Source organism: Tachysurus vachellii, chromosome 8, assembly GCF_030014155.1.
Source record: "Tachysurus vachellii isolate PV-2020 chromosome 8, HZAU_Pvac_v1, whole genome shotgun sequence".
NCBI lineage: Eukaryota > Metazoa > Chordata > Actinopteri > Siluriformes > Bagridae > Tachysurus > Tachysurus vachellii.
The window spans coordinates 8,409,319-8,429,233 of NC_083467.1; the positions used below are offsets into that span (position 1 = coordinate 8,409,319).

A 19,915-nucleotide genomic window follows, 5' to 3' on the forward strand; every position below is an offset into this window, starting at 1 on the left:
CGGAGGAAACCTGGGGTTCCATTGTCTTAAAAGCCTTTTTCAATCAGTATAAACAAATTTATTATTTTATAAGTGCAAGAAAAAATTTTATTCAGAACATGTTGACTTTCAGTGTGAGATGTTGTTAGCTCTGTTTGGATAACCTTACATTGAATCTTAGTGGTTGAAAATAACACCTTAAAATATTAGATGCTTATTAATAAGCACTTGAGGTGTCTCAAAGCAGAAATGAATTTGATATCACCGTTTAATTTGTTTTGCAGTTTTTCTTAAACAACAAAATTAAAATTATGCCATAATAGGCTAGGTAAAAACAGAAATCCTAATGCCATATGAGACATTAACCATCAATGTGGAGTGTGACTTGACAAAAAACATTAATTCTTTAGCCTTTAGGACAGAGAGTTAAATTACAGTGTTTTCATACTTGCTGTCCCAATCGAATATTTATCTGCTAAACATTGCCACCTAGTGTTTAAAACGGGAGCTCAATAATTCCCAAAATTACAAAAATAAAAGTGTATTGAATTAAGACAAGAAGTCAGACTAACAGTAAAAGAAAAGGTACAACATAGTACAACGTAGACAGAGATAATCAGTAAAAGATTTATTTAGTCTTTGCCATATCTGTATTATATTATCATAATGTTAATCTTTAAGAATACAAAATGGCTTTTCAAAATAAAAGCAAAGTCGCTTCAAAGTTAATCGTCTTTAAAACACACTTATCACCTTTAATAAATACTCTTTGTTTGTACAACAACTAGAGTCAGAACTCAGACCAAAAGAGCAGTTTTGTTTGAAAGGTCACAGAGAAGGCAGACACAACAGAAGCACGCTGAGTGCAGAGGACAGCAGTCACACGTAAAAGCTTTTACAGACAAACCAGACTACTGTTGAGGGTTCACAGAGGTCGTCCAGGTAAATAAACAATGCAATACCAAAGCACCAACTGAAGTGTTCACCTTCAGGCTACTTAATACCGCAGGGCTTATCTGGCTAGTCCAGACTGATACGATACATTTACATCTACAATGAAACAGACCACAAACTAGAGAACAAGCTAGAGATAAAAAACCTATAGGTACACTGATACCATCTGTTGACAATGTACTGCATACATGTATTTCTGGAGGTAGTGGTTTATTCCACAAAGCAATGCTAGATATCTGTTTTTAATATATTGTATTTGTTTACTTGGGCATTCATTCCCATAACATGTCATACTTCTCTAATCTCATAGACATGAACATTGCTCTGCGGAATTAAACTACTGTGACCCTAGACTGTGCGTAGCGCCAACCATTAAAAAAAAAAACAAAAAAAAAACGAAAGGTAATACTGGCATTCATTATTCAGCCATGAGCCCAGCAAGAAGTAAGCAGATCCGGTGAAGGAGAGGGTTTTCTAGTCCGTTAGCGGATCATGCGTACAGGTCATTAAAGAATGCCTCAGCGGTTTGCTATAGAGGATAAATAATGTGTCAGTTTGAGTTGTGTTTGGTGTCAGTTGCACCAACACAAACGAACTGTTAATTAAGAAGCGCAGAGTACATCTGCTGAACATGATGCACATACAGTATGTGTAAACATAAGCAGGGACACCCAAGTTTACCTGTGGACATTCATCACCAGTACACCGGCAGAGAGAATGAGGGGGAAGAGGACAGAGAAAATGAGACTCATTCATAATGTGTGCTGCTTTTGAAAGTTAAGTAGAAGAGGTAAAAGAAGAAAGATCAGTACAGGATGGAATGATTAGAAACACACACACATTCATGATAAGAAAATATTACATGTGCCTGTTAGTACTCTAGAAGATAAATCCAATGTGGTTCTTCTCATTCAAAAAAATACGAAATAAGAAATGAATATTTTTAGCCATTCTTAATCCTTTTGAATGTAACAATCCTTCAGCAAAGTTCTTCATAACTAACAATGCTTTTCCTAACAATCAACACAAACACAGATTTAAGTACCTAGCTACAGATATTGGTGTGTTCACACAAATACTGATTACAGTACTCACACACATTATCTATTTGTCAACAATACAAAAAAGAAAAATATCTTTACACTGTCAAAAGTCACATACAGTATTGGCATTTCTATATTACTATGTTAAAGTCTGTTGAAACATGAAAACACAGTCCGCTTTCAGTGCTGCTTTTCAAGCAGTTGAGAAAATACTTTCAAAAGCTTCTTCTCTCTTCTCTTCTCTGTATCAGAAGACTGTTAATAAGTGTTAACAATGTAAGCCATAATATTAGCCAGGAGATCAGTTAATGCTCCAGTGTTCATCCACCATTTCAGGTTTAACTGGTTAGACTATGCTTACTGTTAACGTTTAACTAGGTAACCTAGTTTCCAACATTCACTATGAAAGGAAGTGATTTTTCTTCTTTCTCCAAGACCAGGGACCATTGGTATTGTGGACTTTGGCAAGGGTGACGATATATATAATGATGTGCGTGCCATTGTTCACTTTTTAAATGTATGGGTTTGATCAGAGAGCTCAATTAATGCAAGTGAGCAGCATTGCAATTTGCGTTTACTCTAAATGTAATGAGAAACAGGAGAAAATACCTTCTCTTAAAGTTGATTTAATATATATTACATAACGTTTGATATATCAATGGGAGTATGAATATTGGATGTAAAGGAGATTATCTCCTACTGTATGTATGCCGGATGAATCTATGCTAATCTTTACCTTTAAACAGGTCAATGTTCCTTGCAAACTTAGGAGCTTTAAAAAGGTTTTTCTTCACTACTGGATTCTCTTAACAAAGACTTGCCCAAAAACAAAAAACTAACCAATTTATCTCTAAACTCAATTCTATTGTAAGTATGCTACACAGTTTTTGTTCTCAGAAGCATTTCTGATCATCACAAACAAGAACCCATCCTCGCTAGTTTTTAGGCATTTCCTTTTATTGTCCCTTGGACCTATCGCACATTACTTATATATTCACGTGGCTACTGTCTGAATCACATGACCTGGCTATATACTTCATGAGAGGCTCTCGTCCCATAAAAAAGGCTCTCGTCTCTTAATTATTGCACCATTTATCTATCCACATTTAATGCAGGTTCAACAACTCATGCTCAGCTCATTTGAGAGAGCTCAGATGCGACCATTTCCATGGCTGCTGCCCCTTCTGGAGGTTAGGTTGTGTGGTGTGTACTGGAGATCAGAGTTCAAGGTCAAACCGGAGGCTTCACAGGCCAACACCAGCTGCCGCAGAGCATCCAGGGCATCCATTTTGGCGCTGCGCAGCAGGTCACACTGACCCTGGGAACGAGAGGTAAAGGTACCATGTGATATATGAGTGATAGAAACAGAGTACAGAATACTGAAAGATTTCATCATTCAACCGATGCAAAAAGAACAAAGACATAAGTACAGCACAGGGCTTAAAGCCCCAGTGGCATTTTGGCACTCTTAGAAGATTAGGAGAATGAGTGAATGTACGAGCAGGAACCTTTAGTACAGTGATGTTCCAAGTGAAGCTCTCCACAGCTTTGCTCAGCTTTCGCTCCTTCAGGTTCTCCTTCTCCCCCAGCTTGGCTAGATCCTCATGAAACACCATGCCTTGGAGAGGAGTATTACAGTATAAACTGTAATGCATGCATTTAATGATCATATGTGAGCAGAAAGACATCATTTAATGTTTGGTGCCAGAACCTAGTTGACCAATAGTGGCCTGCATCTGTTTCTGCTAGTAAAGCACAATATTACTATTGATAAAATTCCCTCTTGTTTTTGTCTCTTCTCTAAGCTGCCCACTTTCAACTCTCTCTCTTTATCTCCTATACCAGTCCAGCAATGTGGAACTCATCATGTTCCATTACAGTGTTTCATCCTCATAAGGACAAAAGCACCAGCAGTGCACCTCCCTCTAGTTGGCAGCTTTTTCTATTTATTTGCAAACAAAAATAAAAAAAACTTAAACCTAGATTAATGAGACATGTCATGTGTTGAGAGAACAGAAGTTGAGGAGAATGAGATTTATGATGTCCCAATATATATCCATATCTGTCCAGGATATGACTTTCCCATGATAGATGACACAGAACAATGAAACAGACTTTGGTTTATACTCTGTTTCACTTAAATAATAATTCTAATGCAATATCTATTAAATATTCATTCTGGTGCTGTATCTTCATCAAAAACAGTCTGATATAACTCAGATCAACAGAGCAGATGTCCTCTTCTTCATCAAACTCACCTTCCTTTTGCACCTGAGCGATCCTCTCCTGCACAGCATCCGCATTCTCTATTAGCTGTTTGTTAGCTGAGATCATCTGTAAGGACACACAGGCAACATGAGTTTTACAGAGGACACATACTCACTGACACAGATTGTAGACTTGTCTCAGACTAAGCAGAGACCCTGTCTGCCCTCTCCCACAGTGTAGATATTTATAACATGCAGCCTGGCCAGACAGCCAGGCCAAACTCCTGCCTGTTTCAGATGCACCACATGAACCTGAGTCAACAGTCCCATTGGAAGAGAACAAAAGATGGATGCACAAATGCTAGGAGCACAAATGACCACCTCTGTGCCTGAGGTAATCACACCCCAATGGGATCCTAATCAGATTGCTCCAGAGTGAATGATTCAGCGAATGTTGTTACAAATAACAACAACCTGGTTGCATAAGGGTGTATACCCTTTATTGTGGGTGTGGCTATGTTGGAAATGAGCCAATCATGTTCAGTTACATGTTCAAAGCTAATTATCATACTGCTGTTCTTAATTAAATTATTCTGTTTAAGCCCAAATAAAGCTCAGCTGTTTCATCTGACATTCCCACAGTATAGCATGGTGGTGTTAGCATCATGCTTTAGGACTGCTTTTCCTCAGCCAAAAGTGGGGCTTTCATAAAGATAGAGGGAATCATGAATAGCTACAAATACCAATCGATTTTAGTGCAAAACCTTCAGGCGTCTGGGCATCTGTGTTTTTATATGAACCACCTAGAGCCTAAAAATGTGTGGGGTTACCTGAAGCAGATTATGCACAGGAAATGCCCTTGCAATCTGCTCTAGAATGTGTTTGCACATAGAAATAGAGGGAAATACTGTCAAGATAAATCAAACTGTGCAACGATGACAGACTCCTACCCAAAAACACTGAGTGGTGTAATCAAATCAAAAGGTGCTTCAACTAAATATTAGTTTAGGGATGTTCACACTTATGCAATTGGTTACTGTTTTTTATTTTTTCCTTTTTCCCTAAAGATGATTCTTTCACTTAATTTTTATATGTTGTTTTGAGTGTGAAAAAAGTTCTGACATGACTTTTTTTTTTTACCATCACCTAAACCTGCAATTTTAACAGTGGTGTGTAGACTCTTTATATGCATTGTAGTGTTATGCTGTTCTGCTGTGCCTGAACCTGCCTACACACAGAGCTATTAATAGAGAGAAATAAAGCATTGGGCTCATCAGCCAGATAACTTCAGGTGGTTGCCCATGTGGAGCCAGGCATGAACATTACCCTAAATATCTCACTGTCAGTACTGTGAGGTTTGAAGGGGAAATAGAAGGCCGTCCTCATCAGTTCAATAACAGGAAACACCCATGATATATATATATATGATTTAAAAAATCAGCACCTGCATTGACCAGGATTTATCTGATTAATGACTAAAGTTAAGTCCACTATGAATTTCTTTGTCATTTATTATACCTTAGTACTGATATTTTGTTGAGTTATAATATCTCCCATTTACAATATAGTATCTAAATTTAAATAACAGGTAATTCAGGGTTAAACAAGTATCTGAGTAAATAAGGCCGAAGTGTATTTAATCAAGCCTCACACAGCTGACCAATATTTATTCCTCAGGAAGCCCTAAATATTTCCCCTGGGTGTTTATGTAAATATAACTTCAGTCACAGCTTGAAAAAATTAGCTTCCTTTTGTCCACAAGCAGTATCTGTCTGAAGGCATCTTTGTGTATATATTGTAGATTATGGATGTAACTGAATATGAATACATTATTTAGAATGGACAGATAACGTGATCTAAACACAAATAAACAGACACTAACAGGAAGCACATGTCTTTTTAGAAGGCTTGCCAGAAAGGTTCATAGGGCATCTGTTTGTGATTAGAAGTGTGTAGCAAGATCCTGTGGGATACATCAGCCAGACATAAATATCAAAGGGAAAAAAAAATCCCACATTCATTAATATTAACATGATCGATGCATTTACAGCATTTATTCGTTAGTCCTTTATAACTGCCTTAGTAACAGGGCCATAGTGGTATATAGTAGTTTGTCCTGGGGCAGTTACAAACAAAAATAATAACTGCTTGAGTGGTATTGGGAAAAATCTGTATACAGTACAGACACAGAAATGAATACTTGAATATTTGGTGTGCTGAACAGATACAGGTGCAGATACAGATAGTGACACTGCTTGTGTGTATTCTCTCTTGACATGGGTCAGGCTAAAGAGAAGCTCTAGTTTCGAAGATCTGTTTCTCCTTAAAATTGCTGCATTCGTATCTTAGGAAACAGCTTCAACGTAATCAATAAAGGCAGGCATAAACCTTCTGTCTGCTTTAGAGTCCTTTAAGGATATGTTTTTCTCTGTAAATGATTGAGCACGTGAGTTATTCACCGTGTCATAAGCATTAAGCAGCTTGCGTGTGGTGTCATTCAGGTTTGTGAGTGGCTCCAGGCAGGGATAACCATCTTTCAGGATCAGGCTGGCTCCTGGGGAAGCATCAGGGCCCTGCAGCCTTGTGGCCAGACTCTGCATGCACTGCTTCAGCGTGGACACTGGGGGGAGCCCACATTGCTCCTTAAATGCCACTGTAGCACTCTACAGAAAAGGAGAAATAACTCATTGTTGATATGAATAAATACACATAAAAAGACCCGAATGCAAAAAAACAAAGATGGACAATAAATCACCACTTCCATACTTTCAAATTGCTTATTGTTTAGTTATCGTTCCATATACACATTGTTGTGACACTTTCCTGGGGGCGGGGGATGGGGTGTGTGTGTGTGTGTGTGCCTGTGTACGAATATGTGTGTGTGTGTAGGTGTGCCTGTGTATGCATGTATGTGTGTGCATGTCAGTCTGGAGGGGTGTGTGGGGTAGGTGTGTCAGTGTATGTGTGTGTGTGTGTGTGTGTGTGTGTGTGTGTGTGTGTGTGTGTGTGTGTGTGTGTGTGTGTGCATGTCTGTCTGGAGGGGGTTGTGTGTGGGTAGGGGTGTGTGTGTGTGTGTTTAGGTATTGAAACATCTGGAATAATCCTACCCTCCTGCTCTCTCATATAGGCAGGTAACATCTAATTCCACAAATTACCTCACACATGCATCAAATTAGTGAGACAGGAAGGCAAGCCCTCTCTGGAATATGAATGAATAGACAGTGAATGTGTACCGACCTACATGTATTTTAATAGACCCTATAGCATGAGACATGTTTAGAGCTGATAATTAAATATAAACACAGGACAAATTTGATGGCAGGGATACATACAGTAAATATACAGTACAGCTGGTAACGTCTTGATTCTTGCTTCCCATTTGTTTAGAATACACAGTTATGTTTAATTTACTAAATCAAAATATACCATTTTCCACTTACTTTTTCTGTGCTTCAAATATTTTTTTCCATATTATATTGCTACAGAGTAATATATGTAGAGTGGTGCACAACAGAAACAATTAGCACTGATCTTTCAATAGATTTTCTGTAAAAATTTGTCAATCAGAGTTACATGAATCTACCAGTCGCACTTACAAGTGAGTTCTCCCGCAGGTCAGTGGCCTCTTTGAGTGGAGTGCCAGCAGAGCGAAAGGTGTCATCTAAAACTTTAATGGCTGTGTTTCTGAGGGTGACATACTCCCTTCCTCGACGCCCTCCTCGCTTTACAGATAGGCCACGTCTTTGAGCCTTGCCTCCACCACGGCGATTTGTGATAGCCACGTGAACAAACAGGCTGGCGTGGGGTAAAGGCTCTCCAGCCAGGCCAAGCAGTGGCACATTTCGGTAGCCAGGCTGTAGGCATTCGAATGCAATAGTGTATTGCCCAATAAAATCATCACCAATGTAGTCATCATCCAGAACAACAAACCGGAGCAGTGCCAGTTCTGGCATGTTCACCTATGAAAAAAACTCTGCACATTAAAATATTTAGCATTTTTAAGCCTAATTTAAAACTACAGTGAATTGTAAGCACACTAACATATGTGCAAATATTGTTTGGATTAATCCAAATACTAAGCACCATATCATACATGTACTACACATGTGCTGATTTTAAACTAGATTTTTATCCAAAAACAAAATTTACATACATTTTGATTACATCAATTTGAGCCGTTCTTCCAATAATGTATATCAATACCAAACGACATTGCACCATTACTCATAATTTATTAACAATCTCAATATGTTGTCAACCCTGTTCATTTACTTTTCTCATTAAACCTTTAAATCAATCGTGGTATTTGGACACAGAAAGTGTGCGTGACACAGCATACATTCACACACACAGAGGTGAGTAAGTCAGGCTTGTATGTGTTTGCACATGTTCTCTAAAATTCTCTAAAAGCAGGAAAGCACAGAACAAAGATAAAATTCTTTAGATCAACAGCCCATAGGTATACACACAGTAAGTCAGCGAAACACAATTTTTGAAAGAAAGAAAGAAAGAAAGAAAGAAAGAAAGAAAGAAAGAAAGAAAGAAAGAAAGAAAGAAATGAAAAGAAAACAGCAATATATACTAAGCAAACAGATCGTAGACAAGAAAAATGTATGGCTGCATAATGGATAATATTACACTAGTTACAAATATCACAAATATAGCCATCTATTTTCTGTACCCTTTTTTCTACACAGGGTCATAGAAAGCCTGGCCTCTATCCCAGGGGACTCAGAACACAAGGTGGGGGGCCCCTGGACATCGTGCAAACCCATCACAGAACACAATCACACACACTCACGCATGTATTTACACTGTATGTACAATTTAAAGATGCCAGTCAGCCTGTAATTCATGTGTTTAGACTGGGGAAGGAAACCGGAGTACCCAGAGAAAACCCCTGTAGTACATGCAAACTTCTTTTAATTGTTCTTTTTATTTTAGATAAACAAAAAATTATTCCATATTCTACATAATAACCTTACTTACTTCTAAAACACAGAATATCCCTTAAAATGCATAAAAATGTATTTGAATCAAAATAAAACTGACCCTTAGTCACGTCAACCTAGTGTACCTTACTAGATTCAATATAGGACTATCACAGTTAATATTTATAATGTTACATACCAGTCAATAAAAAACAATGTCTATATTAAATTACAGTGATCACAGTTAAATAATATAAGTGTACAGAGACACAAATGCAGAGAGATGGGTACCATTAAGGATAAGTTGCTTTTTGTGATGAATGTGTTTAAAAAAAGCAAAGTGATGAAGCAAGAGTCATCGACCATATCACACTTAGTTTGTGAATTATTTGTGTGTGTGTGTAGAGCAGATCTCTTCATAAAAATTGGGAAGCAACAGTCACTGAAAGAATGTAGCTGCAATGAGATTCATTTAATCCTCAGTGAAATGTTCTAAAGATAAGTGTGGGTCAGATTGACTCTTAATTACGATGAGTTTCCTCAAACTTTTGAGCATTCACAGGCAAAACAGCCTTGTTAAGTGGTTAAGGAGAAACTTGCCGACCTTATCTGCATTCCTTAATTATTAGGCTGTAATTAGGCTGACTGTGATCCGAGATTGTATTTTTAGCGGTAGCATTAGCTGCTGCTTTCAAAATTGCAGATCTACAAGAGCTGCTCTATCCATTTGCAACTATGCATTCACCTCAATTACTGGTACATTATAAACTTTGTTGACCTCATTATAGCTTGGCATAGCATGGCATATTTGGAATATCACAAAAAAAGATTGTGTAATTTGTCAAAAACTTCAGTGAAATCTTTGAATCATTTCATGTCATTTTCATATGATTACTAGAATGCTAGAGTACTAGATTACTACAATGTGCTAATTGCCACCATTCTGAGAGAGAAACACAATCATACCTACTGTAAACATGTCAGGAACTCCCTGCCAAGCACTTTTTTTCATGTCGTGTTTTATGTTCCTGCCAAGTGATTAAATCCAAACTGCATTTTGACTCTTGTTCAGATTTGATTAGTTGTTCTGCTCATATCCCGCTGTATCTTAGTGAAATTTTATCAGATGTTAGCGACAATTCATGTTACATCCAAGCCTGTTGTCTAGTTCTGTGTTTGGACTTTCCAGGCAATTACCCTAGCTTGCGTTTCTGTGTAAGTAAATAATATAAGCAAAATAAGAAATATGTAGCAAATGCACATTTTGCAAAAGCACATGGTTTCTTAATGTGGGGACTCATATATGGAAACTTTAGCATGCATAGCATATATACTGTACAAATTATATGTCACTTTTACTAATCTGCATGTTGTAAGACTATAACTTCTAAAACATGCATGAATCAAGGCCTTTTTTGTTCCTATTGCATAATGGGATTCTGCCTGTGCACACATTCATATGAACTTAATTGTTTTCCATATTACTGGAGACAAGTTTGAACTAAAAGGAAACAAAAAATTTAAAATGTAAACTATGGCACTACAAGCAAAGTTGTTCCTTTCAACCATCAACCACCTAATTAGACTAAACAGGTTATAGCATTTTTTATTATAGACAGCCTGTACTTGTGGCCATTCTATATGTCTCCATAACAATCATTTAAAGTGAAGTCCATAATCTTATCAATTTGAAATAATTATCGCATACAGGGCACAAGAACAAATGACTCCTGCCATTTTCTCCATGGAGATGTGGCTTCTAGTTTAGAGCTTCACATAGAGTTTGTTTTGATTCAGACCTCAAATTTGCAGTGGCGTTCTGCCACACTGTGGTATTCACTCAGGCCTTCGTGAACTGTTTATCCAAAGTCCAGGCTAAGCAATAATATTTCTGTTACTGTCACATTTCAATTTAATATTACCTCAGTAATATGCTATAGTAGCACTTTTTTTAAAATCAAGGATTGTCACATTTGGGTGGTTAGGTAATGTGGAACAGTGTGTATTTTATAATATGTCAGTTAAAGGAAAAATACTGAAACATTTAATATGTTTATATTGAAATATTTGTGCTGTACTTTGTGATCCTAGTGTTAATTTGTCAGGCCGTTTTGTTATCCTTATGAGAAGTGGATGTGTGCTACACAGAAGTCATGGAGGACTCTTTTATCCCTGTTACATTGGTTTATATAAAGAGAAAACTTTCAGCAATCTTAAACATTACAGATAATTGTGAAGATTCACTATTAGCAAGAGCCTCTTTTCTCTTTTACCAATTTCCAGTGATGCTGAAAGTCATATTACTGAGAAGTCCAGCATAGAGATAGTAGAGATAGTAAACACTGAAATCAAATTTACAGATTGCAAATATGGCACAGTGCTGCTGAGTTATGGCACAAAACAGCTTGGCGAACTACAAGATTACAATTAATATGCATGCAATTACAAACAGGGAGGAGTTTTAATAAAATAAGTGTAGCTGGAAGTGAGTTTTTGTTTGTTTATAACATGATTCAGTTCATTTGAAGACAGGCAAGAGTGACATTTCCAACCCCCCACGTACACCGTGTGTCATGATTGAGGACAATGTCCCGTCCAGAGACAGGCTGTTTCGTGTTGAGGTTTTGTTCAAACCGACCATCGAAAATACCCCCTCTATTTTCTGATTGGCTATTGTGTAGCCTCTTTTTTTGATTGGCTGATAAGTGTCAGGCTCGACTAAGAACTCAAGGGGAGATGCACTTGATTCCTGCCCGGTTCCATAGCGACAGCGGTGCGGACAGATACGTTTTGGGCGCTGCGGCATATTAAATATATGATAAATAGTCAAAAAGTTTTTCTGCGTAAGAAATACAATGTGTGGTGGGAGAAAAGACCAAATTGCATAACTGTCACTCTCAATGCGTGATACTTAATAGCCCTGCTGTATATATTTGTTGCTTCACTTTAGAATAAATTCTGCCAAAAACATGTTCCAAAATGCATACTCACATAAATGTTTTAAAGCCATATTTCAGAGATCAACTCCTACTTTGAACGTAAAGCTCTTACAAAAGTCAAGCAATTAACTTTTTTTTATAACAACTGTATCAATAAATATGGAAATGAACCAGTTATGATATAATTCTTCCCTGCTGTGTTTTGTTCTCCAGTAATTACAAGCCTTGTCTGATTCTTAATCCCAATTGGCATTTAAAAAAAGCTAGACTGTTAATTCCATCTTGTCAGGCTGGTCTTTAAATATGTCTTGTGGAAAATATTACTGATACTGTGCAAGTCAGCAGAATCAAACTCTCTCTTACCTGAAACTCAAAGGTCTCATCAAACAGTGGGTTATCCTGGTTCTGGGCTGCGGTGCGAGTTCTCTGCTCAGCACAGTCTGCTGGTACACCGTGCAGTTCTAGCACCACATAGGGGTCAATGACTTCACCCTTGGCCCCAGAACCCTGTGGTTTGGGCAGATTGTGAGCACTGATAACTTTCACCCTGAGTGTCTGTGGTGGTACACCAGGCACACAGCCCTGTGACTGTGCACTGAAGTAGGAGACCTCATCTCTCATGACAGCTGGCTTTAGCACATATCCACAGCTTCCATTCTGGGCAAAGCGACCTCGGCTTAGATCCAGCATGGCACCTGGTGTCTGCTGGTTGAGTGCCACCAGCTGCACACCTCCTTTCCAGTAGCCTTGTGGGTTGGGGTTGCTGGAGTCCAACCGGACTGAGCTTGGCCGAACTCGAGTAAGACAGCGCTTAGTGAAGCTCACCAGTTCCTCTGGGCTCTCACTTGCCAGCCGGCCTGCTTCACCCTCTCCTAAAGAGCAGAGGGTCCAATAAGAGGAGTCTGGGAAACCTGGGGTGCTGGGTGTAGAGGGAGTGGATGGAGGAGAGGTTTGTTGAGACTGCTGAGTATTAGGACGGTGAGTATAGAAGTTACAGCTACCAGTGCGAGCCACTGCAATCAGATCAGAAAGCTCTCGCCGCAATCGAAGTCGCCTTGGCTGAGGCGGAGGTGGAACCACCAGAACAACCCCTAGGTCCTCTTCCCCAGGAATGGTCATCCGACGACCAGCCAGTGGACCTCCACCACCAATCTCCTCATCCTCTTCAGATACTTCTCCCTCAGAGCCCTCCTCTTCTGGAGGCAGTTTTTTGCCTACCAGCAGCACCCTTCCCTTTAGCTGCTCAGGAGAGGGTAGTGTGGAAGTCCGTCCCCCGGGAGTAATGGGCAAGCATTCTGGCCTGTACAGTTTTGCTCCAAATACCTTCTTTAGGTGCAGTGCTAGCGTGTGCTGCTGGCTGGGGGAACATCGCTGACACAAGTATAGTAGCAATGGGTACTGAGAGTTGAGAAAGGCATATTTGTTAATTAATTCCAGAGCACTGAGCAGTGTAACTAGGCTGTGGTGATGATGGTGGTGGTGGTGGTGATGATGATGGTGCTTGGTGTCTGACTCATGATCAACACCCAAAAGCGGTTCCCCAGCAGGTCCATCAGTTACCCCAAGCTCCAAACATCGACACCCAGATCGTAGCGCTCGTGTCAGCCCTAACAGATCGGCCTTACCATGAACTTGATCATCTAGCAGATAGGAGCGGTAGGATGTACTGATATAATAGTGGCACAAGGGCAGGGTCATGTCATGACACACATACTGGTGCTCAGGGTCAAACACCTGGCACTCATTTGACTGAAGATAGTGGGTAAAGCCATCTAGGCCCAGGAGACCTTTCTCACGGCACACTGCAGAGGGTTCAAAGCGCCGCAGGAGCTCTAGGCAGCCTTCAGTGGTGGCCAATGGCAGCCCCTGCTCCGTCTCCAAGAAAAGACGTAGGTCCTGTACATCTAGGCACTCCTGGTCTTTTGATAGCTGCACTAAAAGGAAGTAAACATCAGGCCGGGTACACAGCTCACAGTAAGCCTCCTGAAATTCTTCAAGTGTCACATGAGATGTCAGCTTCTCTTTGCTACGTTGGATCTCCTTAAAGCGCAAACGTACCTAAAGCATAGAGAGTGTAGATAGGGGAGACTTATAGTTATAGATACAGTTCAATAGACTACAATATATGTTATAAATACATTTGGAAACCCTATTCAATAAAAATATCACAAAACATTAAACAATAGTGAGAGCTGGTATTTAGTTTAAAAAAACATCATAGGAGGTACAAACTAGGGCTTTCTTTTAAGAAGATTTTCAAAAGTGTCCTCCTCTAAAGCTCCTCTAAACTGTCAAAGATTCTGAATGCTGAACTTGATGCTTAGAAATGTGGAATATCTCTAAATTATCTGTCTCTAACCATCTGTGTCTTATTGTAACTGTTTATCAAATCCTGCGCCAAACAGTAATGGCAGATTTCCACAAACATTTGACACGATCAAGCATATAGAAGATTACAGCACAGTAATGAGGGTTGCTAATCACAGGCAGAAGCACAGATTCTACACTTCTCTGCCCTGTCTGTTTGCCCTTTAGTGCCTTTATTTGTCTTTTCTGTTGCCACATGAAGCAGATGCCTCACACCCGCTGTCACAGAGACTTAGAGGCATGGTTCTGTTGCTCTTTTCTGTCCTCCTTCTGTCCTCAGCTGTCAGCAAACTTCCCCTCCACACACATACACACACACACATACAAACATGTGTGTCTGTGCAGCTGTTAAATTCCACTCCCCAAGTCACTGTGAAGCACAGCAGCCAGTCTGAGCAGTGATGCAGAGACAGGGGCTTTACTACTGTTTCTGTCATCTGCAACTTTGTAATTTGTTTTGTTTAACACTATGAAGTCCCCTGATGCTTTTACGCTTTTAACCCCAAAATCGAATTCTGTTATTTAATGAGTGAACTCATTAAAAACACCCTTATGGGTACTCCTGTATGATACTCTGGGTAGACCATTGAAGGTTCTACATAGAGTACTAGGCCTTTAAAAAAGGATCAAAATAGGAACTGCTAGTATAGTAACAGCAATAGCTGCATCTATACAATCATTCAGATAGAGACTCAAGGTCTATCTCTAACAAAACAATTGGCTGGTTTTCCATTTTGGTGCTTTAGACAGTAATAACACGTTCACATTTTACAAAAATAAGCTTTAGAATGTGTTCAAATTGTGAAAAAACTATTCAAATTTAGAAGTTTATCAAACAGAAATTTAATTAAAAGTAAGATTTGTGCCCATTTGATAATTATTTTGCAGTCGATTTTACACTGTCTCACCTTTGCTTCCTTAATTCCAGGGCATAATTTGCAGATGGTGGCCACAGCTATGTCCTCTGACACAATTCCATGCCCATCCTCATCTCCCAGGGCAAACTCTGCTGCCAGCCAATCCCTCCTCAACTTGCTTCCCACGCTTCTCTCTCCTACTCCTCCATCTCCTCCACTTCCACCAGACAAGGCTCCAGGGTGAGACACCAAATACCGTAAGCCAGTCACCCAGATGTTTGCTACATCAGGCGACAATGCCACCAGGTCCAGGGACTGATAATCATCTCCATGAATGATGGAAAAGGCAGCTTCTTCGGCCAAGTGATCTGATGGGCCATTATGAAGAAAGGTTTCAGTGCTTTTACCTGTGCGGACCTCTCGGATAGAGGAAATGTCCAGTCGAGCACGGTCCGCATCCTTTTTTGAAGGCTCCCAACGCAGGCAGGCTTGTTCAGGGTCCAAGGTGAAGAAACGGCAATAAATACGCATGTTGGGCCGTACTTTTTTTAGCTCACAGCCACCCTGCATAAAGGCCAAACAATCAGCTGCACTGCTCACTTTCTTCTCTGATGGCATGCTGCTGAAGGAAACTGTTTTCTTGCGCCCACCGCCAACTTTGGTGACTGAAGGGTCCTACAGGGAAGAGAGCGTGAGTCAGGTTCAGTTATGATTCTGGAGTCTTAAGTCTTAAACAGAGATAAAGGTACCGAAGGACATTGAAAGACAGTGTACTGTATCAAGAGTTTTAAAAGTACTTGGCTGAAAATGTAACTGATTTTAGATGCTAATTTAACATTATATATAGATAGATAGATATAGATATATTGTATAATGTATGTAATGTTATATAACACATACTATTATACCACATTCTACTCCATTCCAACACAATACAACAATACATGTCAAAAGAATAATTTTACATCAAATAGCTAAAACTATAGACATAATGATTAGAAATCACAAATAGGAACATTTAAAGTTTCCACCTATACGCTGTAATTGGAAGCAAAAACGGCTGACTTAAATGTTTGCTTTGAAGAATAGTCTGGAAATCAATCAAGCTACTTGTCACATCAGCCCAGGATAGGTCCCCCACCCCTGAGTGCTGAACTACTTACACTTCTGCATGAACAGTGTATAAAGCGAACTAAAACATTCATTGTTATGTCTAGCCAACTGCACCTTTTCTGAGGCTTGTACATACAGTAGTGAATTGCTTTCCTGTGTTTTGACTCTTGCCTCTTTTTTTAACTGCTTTCTCCCAATCAAGCTTGCTGTGTGTTGACCACTGTCCTCCTTCAACCTTCATTTTGGACTGTGTATTGGTTTGTCTTGTAATAATCCTCCAGCAAACCTCAAATCTCTTTCTAGTCCTGTGAGTTATGCTGCTTTAATACCTCTATGAAAAATGTGCTCTATTTTCCCTTTCATAAGCTCATATACGTTACTGACCCATTCTTTGTTCTACCTCCTGAAGCTGTTGTGTGGTCTTACACTGATGAAAGGCACAGAAGTGTGCAGCAATATCAGCGTGATTGGGGTTACAGAAAACCTCTGTGTCCGCTCTGTTTTATCCTCTTTTGCTGCAATGCTAGTATATGCACTTTGCTTAATTGTGAAAGTCTGTTAGCATGACTGTTACATGTTATTCGTTTGAATGTGCAAAGTAGACTAAAAAGTAGACATTAATTTTCAAATCATAAACTCAATAACTATACAAAATGAGAAAATAAAAATTAGACAATTAAACAATATAACAATTACAATATCACAATATCAAGAGTACAATATCATCAATTTGTATGTTTTATTATAGATATGCCAGCTCTCCTGTTCTGTGTAAAATTCAGAGTTGAAAAAGTGGTGGTAGCCATAGCTTTTGCCTGATCAGTAATCCAATTAACCAAACACAACTGTCCTTCCAGAAGTTACCCTTCAGCAGACAGGAGAAACTTTTCAAAATAATAAAGCCTTCTAGGTCAAAATTAACAAGACAGCAGACTTTGGAGAGAAAACTGTAGCTCCTCAGACTGACAACTGTCTCAGTCTGAAACCTGCCTGTTGATCTGGATCAGGACTCTGCTGCAGAACATCTCAGATCAGGGATTCTTAGACCAAACAGCTAAAAGAAAGAAGTCAGCAAGGTAGAAAATACATACATAAATTGTTGGATCTCAATACCAAGGACATGAGATGAGCACAGGTCTGCAGGTCCCTGCTTCCCTGCAACAAACACTGATTCAAATATTCTAAAAAAAAAAAAAAATTAAATCCAGATGTCTTTAGCAAATCTGTTAATCTGTTATGCTGGTTTATAAGGGCACATACACAAGAAACTAAATCTCCCTATGCTTGCTTCATTTTCTTTCATTTTTATTAAACATTTTATTTTTTATTTTTCTTTTATTAATCTCTTTAACCTCAGCACTAAGCACTGTGTGAAAACTAAAAGCTATAAGTGGTGAGGAAGTGGCTAATAGGTTATGTATTGAAAATGGTGTGAATGGTGGGATGAAAGTAAGCTAAAAGAAGCAGCTTATTTATTTATTTATTTGTTTGTTTGTTTGTTTGTTTGTTTGTCATAAAATTGTATAAAATGTAGAGTAAAATGGTTCTATAAATTATTGCAACAGAAAAACTAAAAGGTTAAACAAGTTACCTGCACAGTGGTTGGTGCTGGGAGATGAATTGGGGTTAAATATAGTCTCAAAAAATATATCACAAAAATATATATAAAAAGAGAAAGGAGATCCCTAAAGTGGAGAGACTGAGTAAAAGTATCATATGATGCTGTTAGAAAGTAACAACAGGCTCAAATCATGTGCAAAAAAGCAGAACAACAAAGCAATTTTCAAGTTAATCCTCCTGGTCTCTAGCTGTGGGAAACCACCTTTAATTTTTTTTTTTTTTAAACAACTGCTTGGACCCATATCTTTAGGAATGTTCAGGATTATCATCTATACCCTAAGACTAGGCTAGTTCACATTGGCTTCCCATCCCTTTGCTTCTGAAAACAGACAAATGCAGTCTGTATCATGGCAGAACAGTATAGACAGAAAACGCACATGGTGGAGACAGTTTATGGCTATTCTTGGCACATTAATAAGATAAACTATAAATCAATTGTCATGAAAGGTCATGGGAAACTATTGAGAGAGAACTGTCCTCAGTAGAAATTTGTGAGTAAGCAAAGATCAGAGAAAGATGAAACAGAGGCTGGCTGAGCAATTGGAAACAGAATAGTAACAAAATAATGCAATTAAGTCTGGATTATTCCATGTTCAAACAACTCATTCACCATTCTAGGAACAATGCTGTTGAGACAATAATCCATGACTTCTATTGATCAAAGAATTCTTTTTGTGTGCATTTGTGTGACTAAATACATCCCCCTCTATGGACATCAATTGACCTATGATGGCTATTGATTTTTCAATCTTCTAGCTAACACATTATTCCAGTAACCAAAAACCCACCCAGAACCAACATATTTCTACTCATTCTATCACTTTATGGTGCATGTAATCTAGTTTTCCAATGCAGCTTGAATGACTGACCTCTGTAATTAGCACAACCCACAGCATGGCAATCCCACAGCTAATCCAAGTCACATGGAGTAACAGTAATTCTATGCTGGCAGTGAACTTGGATTAGCCTATAATATGTTCAGGTGTTCAACAATTCAACTGTGTGACTAAATACAAATGAGATGGATATAAGGAAATGAGACCTAGCGTTGATATCCTAAGGCTGTTTCTTAATAGACTGCTGGATATGTCAAATAAAAGTGTGCTTTCTGACTTGGATCCCTCTGGAATGTCAGAAATTAGCAATTTTTATCATGTCTAATATGAATCTTGCAGGACAAAGAATGACCATGTTGATTAACATAGAAGTGCATTGGGTCCAGTACATTTAACATGTTCATTCATTCATCGTCAGTAATTGCTTTATCTTAGATTAAGTCTCTTTCAGTTATGATATTAATTTGTTTATATACTGTATGAAAATTGGTACAAAGCCAATATTGGCAGCAAGTACTAACAAAAATAATAACTGCTGAGATGGATGGATTGTTCAAACTTTATGCAAGTCCAAGTAAGATTGAAGTCCCTAAAAATAAACGCACTTACACCTTTCAGTCACAAACACGTGGGCCAAAAATGAAGTAAGGAGTTTAGTTTACTTGACACTTGTTAATCATACAGGGCAGAACAAGATAAGCAATTACTTTCTCCTACTGCAAAGATATGGAGTTTAAGAAGTTAGGTGAATAGTGCTTGTCACCAGACCACCCAAGTGTACAAAAGTATTATAAACAGTTCAAATCAGGAATGTGAACTGATTAAACTGGCTGCTAGCATACACTGAAAACACTATACTGCAGAACATGGCAGCACTAATCAAATAACATGGTTCTTCAGTTACTTGGAACCAATTTGAAAAATCAACAATGGAGCTTTTAGCATTTTTTTCCTACACTTAAATTGATTTATAATGAAGTAGTAGTTCTAAGAATTATCAGGGCTTAAAGGCCATTCTTTTAAACTAGCTGTGAGACATAGTGGTAAATTTAAGGCCTTGACATCATGA

At 38.7% G+C, this 19,915-nt stretch overlaps 1 protein-coding gene across 1 annotated transcript in view; it reads right to left on the minus strand.

Moving 5' to 3' along the window:
• Window positions 1–592: 592 nt before the first annotated feature.
• plcl1 (phospholipase C like 1) overlaps window positions 593–19,915 on the minus strand; it is a 59,398-nt gene continuing 40,075 nt past the window's right edge. The window contains exons 2-8 of the mRNA XM_060876070.1: window positions 15,329–15,952; window positions 12,417–14,111; window positions 7,780–8,142; window positions 6,643–6,846; window positions 4,235–4,310; window positions 3,485–3,594; window positions 593–3,294 (exon numbers count right to left, since the gene is read on the minus strand). Of these exons, the coding sequence (XP_060732053.1) occupies window positions 3,127–3,294; window positions 3,485–3,594; window positions 4,235–4,310; window positions 6,643–6,846; window positions 7,780–8,142; window positions 12,417–14,111; window positions 15,329–15,952 (3,240 nt within the window). The 3' untranslated portion in view covers window positions 593–3,126. The remainder of the gene's footprint in view (window positions 3,295–3,484; window positions 3,595–4,234; window positions 4,311–6,642; window positions 6,847–7,779; window positions 8,143–12,416; window positions 14,112–15,328; window positions 15,953–19,915) is intronic.